Source organism: Aptenodytes patagonicus, chromosome 4, assembly GCF_965638725.1.
Source record: "Aptenodytes patagonicus chromosome 4, bAptPat1.pri.cur, whole genome shotgun sequence".
NCBI classification, from domain to species: Eukaryota; Metazoa; Chordata; class Aves; order Sphenisciformes; family Spheniscidae; genus Aptenodytes; species Aptenodytes patagonicus.
Genome location: NC_134952.1, coordinates 45,322,211 through 45,336,887, shown reverse-complemented (window position 1 = coordinate 45,336,887; position 14,677 = coordinate 45,322,211). Strand labels below are relative to the sequence as shown.

Genomic DNA, 14,677 nt, shown 5'->3' with positions numbered 1-14,677 from the left:
CAGCTCATGGGGCTAACACTGCAAAGCAGCCGCAGCAGAGGGAGAAATACACAGCCACTGATTTATTTTCCCGTCTCCTAAATTGCAGTTAATTCTCAGCGTCCTCCTCATCACCTATTCTCTCGAGCTTTTTTGGCTGCCGGGTGTCGGTCTGTGCATTGTTTTATCTGATCTCGATTCTTTTGTTGTTGTTGTTGTTTAAATGCCATGCACTGCTTATCTAGAGAGAAAGCTATATGGAGATAGAGGCATATAGTGAATGCGCGTGTGTTTCCATAAGATTATCAAGGGAGCAGATCAGAAGCAGCCCGGATCCTGACCCTGACTGTATGAATAAGTAAGCAGGATGCTGACGACTGTGTGTTAGTTGCCTGTAAGGTTTTCGTAAGTTAAAGGGGGACGGAGGAGGGGGGGGGGGGGGGACACACACAGACCAGAGACAGAGCTTAGAGTAAGTGTCTGTGCGGAGGGGGGGAAGCTCTGACACTTTGCTCCCTCCAGCGTAGCTGCTGCCTCCCATCACTAGGGCTCCGCAGTTTGCTGTAGTGCACCCCCCCACCCCCCGCTCCCTTTTCTTTCCTTCCTTCTTTCTTTCTCTTTCCCCCTCTCCCCGTGGTAGTTTGCCGATGTGCAGCCTGGATACATCTTCTGGCAGCAGCAGCGGGACCGGGGTCGGCGGCGCGGCGGGCGCGCAGCGGGGCGCGGAGCGGGACGCGGGCAGCGGCCGCCGCCGCCTCCTCCTCCGCGGGAAGTTTGGCTGGGGTTTGACAGAGGCGAGGGGACGCCCTGACAGACAGGATCTCCCGGCCTGAGTCCACCCCTTGCGCCCACCCACACACCCAGCGACTTCTCCCCGGCGAGGTGGCGGGCTGGGGGCAGGAGGGACAGCGGCGCTCATGCTCCTCACTCTGTGTTGCACCCGTCTGACTGGGGCTACCTAGGGAGCACCGTCTTTCGGAAGAGCCTCCAGGTGGAGAAGAAAAAAAACAAACCCAACAACCCCCCCCCCCCCAAAAAAAAAAAAAACAAACCAACAACCCCCAAACCTGTGGTTCCTCCATCCCTTACCCTCCTTTCCCAAGCCGGCGTGGACAGCTGAACCGGCCGCCTAATTCATCTGCACCCTGCCCACCACCTCTCCGCCCGAGGGAGGATGAAAATGCTTTGCTGGAGGATGGCACTGTGGCTGGCCGGGTGGACTGTCTGTGGGAAGCCTTCCTCCTGCTCTGGCCTCGATTATGACTACACTTACGATTTCACTGAAGAGGATAAAGCTGAGGCGATAGATTATAAGGATCCTTGCAAAGCCGGTAAGTGACTTCCAAGTCTAATACGGCTCCCCACCCCCTCCCCAGATGGTGACTTTGTCTCGGCTTTATTTACGGCGCTGTGGGTGAGGGGGGAGTCCCGTGCTCACCTGCTCCCTCCCGGGGCAGCAGCGACAAGCGGAGCCGGAGCCCTGCGCCCGGCTCCCTCACCTGGGGAAGGTACCCGGGACCTGCTTTTCTGGGACTTCCCACCTCCCTAGCGCCTCCGGCTTAGGTGGGAGAGGGGCGCGGCGGGCAGGGCTGGACCGGCCGCCTCCGCTCCGCGTCCCCGGCACGGGGGGAGCCGGAGGGCTCCGCGGCCGGCACGACGCCGCCGGTGAAGCGGAAGTTGCAGAGGGCATTTCGGCCGGGCTCAAAGGTTTCGAGGCGGGACCGTGCCCCGCAGCACAAGCCGGGAGCGCGGAGCGGCCGGGCTGGGCCCCGCAGGCGGCGCCGGAGGGTGGCGGCTCCTCCCGGGGCCCTGCCCGCCCCCGCGGCGGGAGCGGGTGCCGCCTCTCGCGGGCTCCCTCTCGCCTTCCTCCATCTCAACCTGTCGCCCCCGGTCAGGCACCCCCGCTCCTGGGGCGGGCCCGGGGCGGGCCCTCGGCGCCGGCCGCCCTGTGAAGATATATCTGACGAGTGCAGAGCCCGAGCGGGAGAGGAGGGTGGAGGGGAGCGCGTGGTGGGGCGAGGCGCGGGAGGCTAGCTGGCTGCTAGCTGGCTGCTAGCTGGCTGCTGGCTCCTCAGCCGTGCGAGTCCACGCCTGCCTGTCTTGTAACCCAAGCAGCGTGTGGTGCGGTGTGGTCTTGCACGGCGTGTACCGTGGGGCCGCTGCGGTGCCCCCTGCTCGCTCTGTGCCCGACCGACCTCTTTCTTAACTCTGTAGGAAGAGTTGAGTTATAGCCTCTTCTCACCTTGCAGAGCAAATGAGTACTTTTCTAGAACGTTTATCTTCCTGATTTAGGACTTCAGCCTCCTTAACACCAGGTACAGCTCTTCATCCATTAATCAGCAGCCTTCTCACTGACCTCGGGAACCGGGTTCACTGGTATTTCTGTAGGCAAGTGTATCTCCGTGATGCTTTTTTCCGCAAAATGTCTTACGAACAACAGTGGTGGCCCATTCCCAACAGCTCTATTGTTAAATAAGTGCTCAAATTTTCCAGCAGCCTCCTTTGCTTTAATTAGTTATTTTATATTCTGAAAACTAGTTCAGCCAAAGGTTGTGTTCACTATGTCTGTGTAGTTTTGTTTAATTTATTGAGGAGAATGTGGTGAACATATATGCCAAATATGCAGACATTGTGTTTTTCTAATCACAAAAATATTTTGTTCCTAAGTGTGAATTGTTGGGTCTTACTTGCTTACAACTGAGGAATGCTCAAGTTCAAAAAAAGCAGAAGCAACTGCAAACAAAATATTATTTTTTCCCAATTAGCACTCTCAAATAAATATATGCAAGTGAGTGGTCATAGTTAACTTGAGTTCTTTTCTTCTGGTTCGTTATTGTTTAGGAAGATTCATAATACACATAATAAGAAATACATGTATTTACTCTCAGTTTGCTGTGAGATTTTTTTTTTAGTACTTCTTGTTTCATAGTGGGAGTAATTAAAAATTATAATTCACGACAGTGTTTTAAGGTTATGCACGAGAGAGAGACAACAGTAAGAGACAGTGCAATCTGATCAGCGTTGACAATTCTCTGCCATCATTTTGTTTTGTTTTGTTTAGAGAAAGAAACATTTGCTTGGGAAGTTTGGCCCATTTAAATATTTTATGGCAGTTTTTGCTGCTGCTTCTTCACAAGGTGCTTAGATACTTCTGTGACGAGAGACAAGTAGATGCACGAAGAGTTAGTTGTGTGTAGTACCCATTAGTCTTAAAGGCAATCACTCTGAGGTTTTCTATTTAGTAAATAGCCCAGTCATAATTTTTTTTTTTTAGTGTATAGTAATTCTTCAGAAACGAAAACGTATGTCATCGCTGCACACCAGGTTTGAACTACGTGCCAATTGTTTTTAACAAAAATTAGAAAGTTCTATATGTATCAATGAAACTGATCCTCCAACAGTATTTCCAAAATACTTTTCCTGCTAAACCTTCCTTAAAGACTACATTAGACTTAGCCTGTGAAGTACTGATACCTGATCAAAGGTGATGGGGATAGTGGGTGCTCAGCCTCTTCTAGCAGCATAACCCAAATGTGTGTTTTTGCTAGGTCAGTCTTACCATCTGGTTTTGGTCTCCCATGAGTAATTTGACTGATACCCGCCATTAGGATGGCTTCTTCCACAGTGAGGCCCTAAAGAAGGACAAAGCCAGGCTTCACACTCAGGGGTGTGAGTTGTTCACACTCAAATTTGTGTGGTCACTCTATGCGTGAGATACAAGATAAAACAAGATAATCCTTGCTGAGATTGTGTTCAGTGTATGCAAACTTTACATCTTAGATATAATTAACACCTGCTTTTACTGCATCTCAAGGGCTTACAACTGAGACTGTAAAAGTGCTCTTTTTTTTAACTGTTCAGGCTGGTAACAGTGAGGTCCCAGATATTGCGAATTTCTGTAACTTGACCAAATGGGGGAATACCCAAAGTTAGTTTAGGGTTTTACCTAATGACATGCTTCAAAAACTCCAGTGAGTTCCATGCAGATTTTACAGACTTGCTGGAATAATTTGACCAACCATAATTTCTAAGCAAATAAAATGCTTTGAAACCAGCCACAACTAAGATCCCCCAAAGATGCTGATGCAGGACGGATTCACCTGTATTTTAAGTTATTTGTATTCTGCTTTTCTCCAGTGAGTAGTGCTTGCTGCTTAGTTTTTATTCTGTAGACCACATGAGAAAACATTTGTGATCTTGTGACAGAAAGCGCAGTACATGAGGCCTCAGATCTATAGTTAGATATAGTTATAATTCTGTATAGATAACTCTTTATAGATGTAGTCCTAATTCAGATAAATCAATCTTCTTTTGGTAGGTCCCTTTTTCCCTTTTGTGGAAGAGCTGGAGAAATTTACGAGAAACAGAATGAAACAGCCTCTGAGACATTATTTATAGGTATTCTGTGGGATTATTTATGGGTATTCTTTGTGTAATTTAACATTTTCATAAGGAAGGGATCGTTTTAGTGAGTGTGCTTAGAATCACACTGTTCCTTGAACTTGAAACTCCCGGAAGTATTGTAGTGCAGGATGCTATAGAGGCTGAAAAGTACATTTTCTTACAAAGTTTCCAGCTTTGTGAAAAATCTACAGATAACAGGAGTCTGAACAGATGCACAGTAGGGTTAGGAGCTGTTTCTGGAATTGATGTTTCCAATTGCATCTAAAACAGCAGCTGTTTTATGCAACAGCCCCAAAGTTCAGTCTCAGCAGTGAAGCCAGCACCTTGGGAGCCCTGGAGCAAGGGCTCCAGGGAAGAGAAGAGCCTTGGGAAATGTGATGGTGTTGAGGAGACGAGTGGTGGTAAGGAAGCTATTGACGTTGCGCAGATGAACTTGATGAGCTGTGTGGTTTCCTGTGTCTTTGTCTGCAGACCTTTAACCTATGTATGAATTTTGGGTCATGCTGCTACCTCTTATAACAAGTATCCTGGCATGCTATAACAGCGGGATGTGATGTAACACAGTTTCTGTGCTTCTCATGTCGCAGATATTTCCTTGTGTCTCTCTGCAGGATATTGGCCTCAGTGTTTACCATTGTGAAGTTCAAGTGTAAGGCATTCTCAGTTCATCTTCAAGATCTAATTTGCCAGAAGATGTGAAACTGGGAATGCCATACTCATCGCAATGTCAGGCTTTAAAGAATCTAAGAACATAGATCAGCATTTCTATAAATCAGGTATTACTCCAAAAAATAAAATGCCTAGTTAGATTTAAATGGACACTGTCAAGCTTTTCAGATGGCAGCATGCATCTACATTTATCTGTGGATTCCCAAAGGTCTGGGTTTTTTTTTTTTTCCATTCTTGCTACAGCTTATAATGTATTAAGGATATCTGTTGAGAAACACGCAGAGTGAGATGGGTAGGAAAAGAATTTCCCATTCTGTAATACTTGTTCATAGTCTGCACTTAGTTGATATTAAAGGTTTTTTGAAGGCTTTTGTTTTGTTTCCTAAACAAAACAAAACCAAAAAGAGAGAGACAGACTCTGGTGTGACCTTCCAATTCAAATACTGTGAACCATGGAAGATTAGGCAACAAGTCTTGGTTTTGTTGCATATCCACATCACGGAGGACTGTTCCAGCCTCCAGACAGCTGGCTGTCCTCAGATAAGTCTCTTCTAGCATTTCTTCTGTGAGGTATTTCACTTCCTAAAAAAATGTTAAAGGTTTGGGGAATAGGTTCGAAGTTGAATTCCTTGATCTATTGTTTTTCCCTGTTGTGGGCCTTGGTCTTCTTTGCACCAGAAATTCTGTCTTGCACTGGGGAAACTTTTCCCAAGGAAAACTTCATTGAAACTTTTACATTCTCACAGTAGTTAGTTTGGATGACTTTTTTTTTTTTAACACAAAACACTTAATTGGGATTTTTTTTTCTTTCAAATTATGCATGAGTTGCTTGCCTTGGAACAGAAGATTTTCATTTTTTTCCCCAGTAAAGCTAGATACAAATGTTAAAAGGATAATAATAAAGATGAACAATTAGATTTACAGCTTCATAACTTGGAGGTTGGTTAGCTTGCTGTTGTTTGACTAAGAACAAATTCTGTATGTAGGTGTGCCTGCTTGAGAATAAGAGAAAAGTAAGAAAGACCCTCCTCATTGTGTCCGTTTCTCACTCCCGTGAGAATCTAAGGAACTCATTTGGTTTCTTTGCGCCTTTATGAATAACAATAAAAAAAGTTTGGATTGTCCGTATCAGGGATATTAGTATTTCCCACCTCACTCAGGTGTGAAACCTAGTTACGTATTTTATTTGTAAAGTATCTGTTGCATGATTTAGATAATTGAGATCTTTCATCTTTATATTTCAGTCACGCAGTAAATTCTGAAAGATATATTGTGCAGTTTGTACTAATATTGATTGTACTAAGGTTGTACTGCTAATATCACTTGCCAGATTGACAGAACTGCGACTATTCATGTAGTAAACGCATAGTGTAGGCAGCTGAAACAGAAACAAGCTTTTCTGAATAGCTGGTCCCAAATGGCCTCCATCCTGCTGTGGATAAATCATAGAATCATAGAATCATTGAGGTTGGAAAAGACCTCTAAGATCATCGAGTCCAACCGTCAACCCAACACCACCATGTCCACTAAACCATGTCCCTAAGTGCCTCATCTACTCATCTTTTAAATACCTCCAGGGATGGGGACTCCACCACTTCCCTGGGCAGCCTGTTCCAATGTTTCACCACTCTTTCAGTAAAGACATTTTTCCTCACATCCAATCTAAACCTCCCCTGGTGCAACTTGAGGCCATTTCCTCTCGTCCTATCGCTAGCTACTTGGGAGAAGAGACCGACACCCACCTCGCTACAACCTCCTGTCAGGGAGTTGTGAGAGCGATGAGGTCTCCCCTCAGCCTCTTTTTCTCCAGGCTAAACAACCCCAGTTCCCTCAGCTGCTCCTCATAAGACTTGTTCTCCAGACCCCTCACCAGCCTCGTTGCCCTTCTCTGGACACGCTCCAGCACCTCAATGTCCTTCTTGTAGTGAGGGGCCCAAAACTGAACACAGTATTCGAGGTGCAGCCTCACCAGGGCTGAGTACAGGGGCACGATAGGGTAAAACTTAGGGATAACCTTATAGGGTAAATCAGACTACTGAAAAATTTAGTTTTTAAGTCATATTTCTTTTGCAGAATTCTCCACCATTACTTTATCTGTGATGCCCTTTAATGTGGTATCTCAACAACTTTGAAAGAAATTTGTGCAAACGTAAAGTTCTTTTTCTCCTCAGCTTCATTGAAAAGATTAATTCAATAGTGAAACTCTGGGATGAATGAATATATTTGACATTTTAACTTTGAATATCCTTCCATACCAAAGGATCAGTTTCGTGTCCAGACCACTTTCCATAGGGATCTGTTTCTGAATAGATTTCTGGTGTGTCGAATGAGTGACCTGCAAGGAGCAGTATTACATCACTGCAAAACAAACCTAATTGACAAATCTAATTGAGCTTGGAATCAGGTCCCCCAGGCAAGCTCGGAAACATTCACCACACCTGGATGTCTGCCTTATGTCATTCTTATTGCCCCTCTGGAAAACAGGGTTGATAGGCTTATGACATAATTCCATTCACTTCTTTTTGGAGAGAAATGGTCACGTCTGTGGTGCATGGTATTGACAGAAGGGCTGTAAAATGGGAGAGTCAACTTCTGGTTTTCACAGGCGCAGGGGACCTTGTGGAGGAAAACAGACTTTTTTTTTTTCCTTTTCCTTTCTGGATGCATTACAGTACTCTAAATTTTATAACAGTGAATAAACTAAACAAGGGGAGAAAACTCTATTCTTTGTCTAGACAATGTGTGTTTATCCTTAAACTGAAATAGGTTTTTATGGTCTAGCTTTAGACTCATGAAAAATGTTATGGTTATACAACATTCCCTTTTTTTTTTTTTTAAAAAAAAAAGTATCTGAAGGAAAGATGATTCTAAAAGTATTCCAGAACAAAACTAAGCTTTGGGCTTTCAAAGCTTTCAGTAAGATGGACAGTCTTTCGTAGTGTTTTTTAGACTTTTCTCAGCCTCCTTAGGGTCCACCTAATCTACTTTGTTCCAGTCATTATTGAATGCAGTTCATTCCTCCCATTCTTGACCACAAACAACCTCTGTCCACCTCCCTACTCCATCCCTTCAGAGAGCTATAGCAACTGAAAGTGTGACTAGAGAAGTCTTTGGGTATTTTTAGTTCTCTCTTCTCAGGATATTTTTCTTGGCTAAGAAAGAGCTAATGGCTAATCCGATAATGTGTTTTAATGCATGTTCGTTCTTTGTGTCTGCTGCTCATCCTCTACTTCTTTCCCTGTCACCTGTTTCATTGTTCCTATGACAAGTTTCCTTGCTTCTGGATTCCCCTTCCCCACTGAATGCATTTTCTACTTGCTTTTCAGCTTTTCCCTGTGCTGCCTGGGCAGTCACCTAGTCCTCTGTTTTTTCCCTTGACATCTTCTTCTCTTGCTCGCAATTAGCAGTTATTTCCTCCAAATATAACTTCTAGCTCGTCATCAGACTTTCTGTAAGATTGTCCCCTACTACTTTGATAGTTCTGTAGCAAAGAAACTGGGCATCTATGCCCACAGCTGGAAATGAGGAGGAGGAGAAGGACGGGTGGGCTGTGCATGACCAGCATGTTCTCGGAGGCCTTGCACTGGAGTGCTTAGTAGGCTGCCGGTGGTTTGTTAAACGCTGCATGTCAAACTCTGAAATATCCAGCTATAAATATTTATACAGAACACATACGTGAACCTTCTGTCTCTGTTGGGCTCACGTACCAAAATATCAAGATCTGATGTGAAGACTGTCCTTGCTGAACAATAGAAATAAGAGTACTAGAAGTACTTGAAGTGTAAAACTCATATAAATAGTAATGCACCATAACAGGTTGAGCTGGGGAGTGTGAAGGTGGAGGCTGTGCCATGGACATATGTGGAGTGTCGGTGTGCAACCCATGTGAGTGGTTGCTCTTGCAGACTGCTTCGGAGGCAGTTCCTACTCGTACGGATACTCTTAGATGACTTTTATTGGGATTTTTGCCTGAGTAATGGTCTGCAAGTGCAAATTTTGAGTGACTATAAATCTGTGAGCATCAAGTGTTTGAGAATATTTGAGCACAATCAGGTAGCTCTTACAGAGCAATAATGCTCCAAAATGTAGGTTTGTGGGTTTTCCCTTCAACATTTAAAACCAGAGATTGTCAAGACCAAAATGCCAAAAAATCAATTTTGTTCTAAAATAACTCCTTATTTTTTTCTTGAGGTGTGTGAAGTATGATGCCTGATAGGATATGCAGTGTGTGTTTAGCCAGCTTCTTTGCTATATATACTTTATTGAGATAAAGTCTATCAATAATTGACTAGGAATTGATTTTGAATTTTTTTTATTTATTTTGATGGTTATAAATTATATCACAGAACAATATGCCTGGCCTGAGGTATCCTCTTAGTAATTTAAAACATATGAACATTCTTAGCAACAATTTCTGTTACATGAAACACTTAAAATTATAATTTTGCTTAACTTATGTGGGAGTTTTAATTCTGAAATAGCCATAAATCATGGCTAAAGTTGGTGCTACTCAGCAAAATAAGTTCAGCTGTGCCAGGACTGTCACTGTCAGTATAATGGCACATCTTATCAGGATTCAAACTTTCAGAGATTTCTAGGTTGGTATTCTCATATGTCATTGACAAAATAACATATTTTTAATATTACATTAAAGAATAGTAAGTATTGGAACTCTGATCAGGGAATAATCAACAAAATCAGGACACAAAAATGCAAAGGAAAAATGTTTATTTTAAAACTTATTTTCAGTGCATTTAAATCTGAATTTAGAAATTATCTTTCTTGCTGTCCTGATGAATTTCATCTCTTCTCTTACAAAAAATTGAATGACAGAGATACATTGCTGCATTTGAAAGGTGCCAGTACCTCTCCAGCCACATTGTGCTCCTTGGATATTGAAAACTGTATGATGGAGTTTAAATATCAGCTCTTGGAAGAAGTGAGGGGGCATGGACATCAGCTGAGAAGGATGTATCTAAAGAGCTGTGCAGATGGGTTACATTATTCTTATGCTGGTGGCAGCAGTTAAACACGTTCCTAGTAATAACTCTAATTGTTAAACAAAAATGAATCCATTTTATTGGTGTCTGACATTTTAATAGGTGCTAGTTAGGTACATTCTTGCTGTCGTGGGTATTGTATCACTAAAGACCTTCAACATTTTTCCACTTCCCCAATAAAGTAGAAAGAATTTTGAATAGGGCATGGTGATTCTAGAAAGAGTGGCCAAGAGGCAGAGCTTCTCTGTGTTTCCAGATGATGTACTCAGATAAGTAAAGAAAATAATTTCAGATGGTTCTTACATAATACCAAGATTTATTTAAACAGTTTACTTGCACAGCCAATTATATTTGCTTTCATGAAGAGTAGTTTTAGAACAACTCTGCGGGTGTGAGAACATGACGATGAACTGCCCAATTTCTCCATCTGGTAAAATGTCCTTATGTTTATAACAAATTTGCATACATCTTCATTTTTACTTGTTCTCGCTTTTTTCCCCTTACTCAACATTACTCTTACAATTGTGCTCTTACTTCAGTTTTATTTGCAGGTGGGTTAAGCTCCACTACTTGACAACTGCTTCCATACTTGTAATTGTCTATTTCATCCCTTGTAAAGGTGCATATACATACAGGCAAATTGATAAATTAGGTATTTTGTGTTCAGGCAATCTGCTTAGCCCTTTTCTGACGAAGAGCGTAGTGTGTTTCTGTGCAAAACTGCCAGCATCATGACGAAGGCATGTTACCCATCTTTTTGTGATCTTTATTTAGTAGCAGGATCTCTCATCGGTCCATCAGCCCATCCTTTTGTCATCATATAAACTGCTCAGTCTTTCTGTAACTATGCAGCTGTTCAAGACGATTGATCAGGACTAAGTTCTGGAATCCTTATTCTGTTGTTACTGATATGCCGTAATGGCATTATGTTCTAAAAACTAATATAGATTAATCTTTCTTGCCTGGAAAAGAAATTATTAAAAAAAACCCCACAAATTCACAGCAAACCCTCAGACAAAAAAATAATAATCAAGCCTATAAATAGCTAAGGAACCAGATTCATGTGGATAAGTGTTTTATTCCACAGAGGTTAGATTATTGGAAAACCTGTTTAATGAAAACAGGGTAAAAAGATGTTCAAATTAGAAAAGAGAAAATGAAAGAGAAGGGGTGTGATAGACATGTACAATTTAAGAAATTATACAAGAAGATAAAAAAGAAGATTTTTGTTTCTACTCCCATTAGTCTGTTAAATTCTGCAGTGGCAAATTCAGAACTGAGACAAGGAGATACGTGGGGTTTTTATACAACTTTTTCTAGATTGAAATCTGCTGAAGGATTCCACTGAGGCAGTATTCGGATATATGATATGACATTTACATAGATAGCAGGGGTATCTGGAGCTCTGATAATTAATAATGATAACATTTTCAAGTGGATATTATACCTCAGGCTTCAGAGTTCAAGCCAGTCTTCAGTAGCTGGAAACCAGGATGAACCCTAACGTGTGGCAAGATTATCCTCGTCTACCTACTGCAGATTCTTGTTTCTTTCTCTGAAGCAGCTGGTGGTGACTGCTGTCAGAGACAGGACCTTGGATATGATCCAGTGGTGCAGTTCCTTTGTTCCTCAGCCCTCCCTAAATGCTATTTCACAAACTCATGTCTTGTAGCATGCCCGAAAGATAAATGCAATTTGGCTATTTTGGGAAGTGAATAAATTTCAAAGCTCAATATGACTATAAATGTATTGACCAACTGTATTTGATGAAAATGAATGTATGCGAGCACACAAGAAGAAAACTGCATTTACCTAACATATATAGATTCTCATTATGGGTCCAGTGGAGCACTTGTATGCATGCTTATCTTTAAACACATGTATGCACATGCTCACCTGATTAGCTATTGAAGTATCATTGAAACATAGATGCCTGTAGAAGTATCTATATAGACCTTTAAAGTTGCATGTACAGATTGTATGGGTGCCTTTTTTCTTTCTTTTTTTTTTTTCCTTTCTTTCCCCTATACTGGGGAACACCACGTTAATCTGTGTGTTAAACCTGATCTAGAGACTATTGAACTCAGTGGGAATGTTTCCACTTACTTTAGAGATAATATTTATAGGTGAATAAGTAATAAAGTGCAGAGCTGACTAATTTACTCCTGTGTACTTGGGCTATGGCTTGCTTGTATTCATGTGATCACATGCTTTGCAGGCGCATTAATGAAGGCAGTTGGATTTTTGCCCCAGTTTCTGTAGTTGTCATCACTAACACAAGAGTATCATGAAATCTTACATTCAGTGACCTTGTGATTGCAGGTTCTTTCTTGATGGACTGGGGTGTGAAAAAAATCCAGCAGCTTGCAAGAGCATCTGATATTCCGCCCCCCCTCCCCCCCCCCGAAGCCTCAGGATAAGACTGGGTTTAGATTACTGCAGTAATTTCTCAGCCCTTAGAGATAGGTTTCTTCTTGTCATAGCTGAATACTTTATTAATTGTTCAATCTGATGAATGGCTAAAGATGCTGGCGAACGTGATGGTTGCAGTTGCATATACAGTTCCTTATCTGTGTAATTTCAAGAAATGTAAAGTCAAAGATAATAAGCCATTTTTACAAAATGCAGCAGGCATGTGAAACTGGTGTCAATGTAGTTTGTAATAATATCAGCAAAATCATGTACCATTAGCTAAAGTGTGACAACCACTGAAAGTCTCTTCAGTAATTGACAATATCCCAAAATTAAAACATTTCCTATCCCAGAGGCTGCTAGAAGATAGAGATCTTGGAAAACTAGGAGGAACAGGTGTACCAATATCCCCATTTATTTAATAAGTTGAAGAATTAGTTAAATAGTAAAATAAAAACAGAGCAGAAAGTGTATTTTTTTTTCCAAAGCTATGTATAGTTTTGATGGATTGCAAAAACTCTAGATTGCAGTATATCCTTATGACATAGCCTAATTCAGTGCAAATCTTGCATTTAACCACATAGTTTGTTACTTTTGTGTTTCACAAACTTCTGTTTTCTTTCTGATGTTGTTTCTTCAATGTGTTGGACTTTAATCATGGCCTGAGTGAGAGCTGCAGGTGGTAAGTCTAGATTTGATTGAGGATTCTTGTTTGAAGAAAGTCCTTTACTTGATTTTAGTTATGGAGTTTTCTGGAGTTATTTGGCAGGGGAAGGAAGGAGAAAAATCTTTGCCCATCATGAAAAGATTATCTTTTTACAGTTTGTAGATCCTTTGATCCCTGAATTGAAGGAGCGGTGGAGAGTAGAGAGTGTAGGGGAGGGCATTCCTTTTTTTTCAGTCCTCTGTCTGCATTCTTGAGGATGAAACCCTTTCATATATGAAGTACAGGTGAAAATACAGAAACCAAGTTCAGGTCTTTTGGATGTTTTCATTCATAATACGTTTACATTGGAAGAAGCTGAATTAAATATGAATTGTAGCACTGATGGATCACAGTCAGTGTGTCTACAGAAGTGAAAATTGGGTAAAGAGAATTTATAACATAGGCTCCCTTTTGCGTTATGGAAGAGAGCCAAATACAGAGATGCCTCTTTGATCAGTAACTGCGTTTATGGAGATACGCAGATCTTGAGGGGGCTAAAACTAAAATTTTATAGAGAAATGCAAGCTATTCTGTGGTGATTTAAGTCAACAATGTGTAGAGCCAGCTAAAGTCATGACAATTTTTTCAACTTGGACAAAATTATTTGTCTTGGCTACTTTTTGCTATTTTAAAAAAGTGTCTGTTAGATTTATTTGGAGCATGGTACAGCATTCCATCACATATAAAATGTATTTTTGCTGATTCATTGATCTAGTCATTCTAGGCCCAAGGTTGTGTAGGAAGTCAAAGGTTTCCTGAATTATTTAGAAAGACTTTATAAATGTAAACCTTTTGTTTGTCTTTCCTAATTATGAACAAGCTCAGACTAAAGAACGGCCCTAAGGAAAAAATCAACAAAAAATTAACATAAATAGTAATGCTCAGTTCTAACTACATAATTTTATAGAAGAAGAAAAATTATTTGACCCTTGGTTTCTGCTCACATACTCTGGCTCGGCTTCATTGACCTAAAAAGTCCTAGGTCTTATCAGTGGAGAAATTCTCCTCTCCTCTCCTTCCAACAAGCAGATGATGTGTCATGGAAATCAGCAAAGATCTAGATAAGATTTTGAATCCACTTGCATGTGCTAAAGAAACAAGTTAACATCCCCATTCTTATGTGTTAATCAATTCTGATTCCTTTTAGTTCTTTATGGCTGTTCTGGTATCAAGATAAACCCTTTCTACAGCTGGCTGCCCACTGGAAAGGAGCACGCACGAGACTCGCTCCTGCACTGACAGAGCTGCAGGGACTTCTTGCCGCCCAGGGCACTGCCTAACACACTGCACCTTTCCTTCCTCCCCGCTTCATAATCAGTTTTGGATTTAGTTTTCCTTCCTGTTTGTTGCCTGAAGAGTCACAGGTATCTGTGTTTAAGGTTGGATAGGTGCTTAGAGAAGTCATAGGGAATAATAAACTGACATCACAAAGTGCTGCGTGGGTTATCTGCCAGGGGAAGCCAGTTAACCAGGTAAAAACTGAGATGCAAACGAGAGGTGAATTATC

General features: G+C 41.9%; 1 protein-coding gene across 1 annotated transcript in view; it reads left to right on the top strand.

Annotated features, from left to right (window-relative positions):
- The first annotated feature begins 1,036 nt into the window (after positions 1 to 1,036).
- TLL1 (tolloid like 1) overlaps positions 1,037 to 14,677 on the top strand; it is a 143,725-nt gene continuing 130,084 nt past the window's right edge. The window contains exon 1 of the mRNA XM_076336561.1: positions 1,037 to 1,310. Within this exon, the coding sequence (XP_076192676.1) occupies positions 1,154 to 1,310 (157 nt within the window). The 5' untranslated portion in view covers positions 1,037 to 1,153. The remainder of the gene's footprint in view (positions 1,311 to 14,677) is intronic.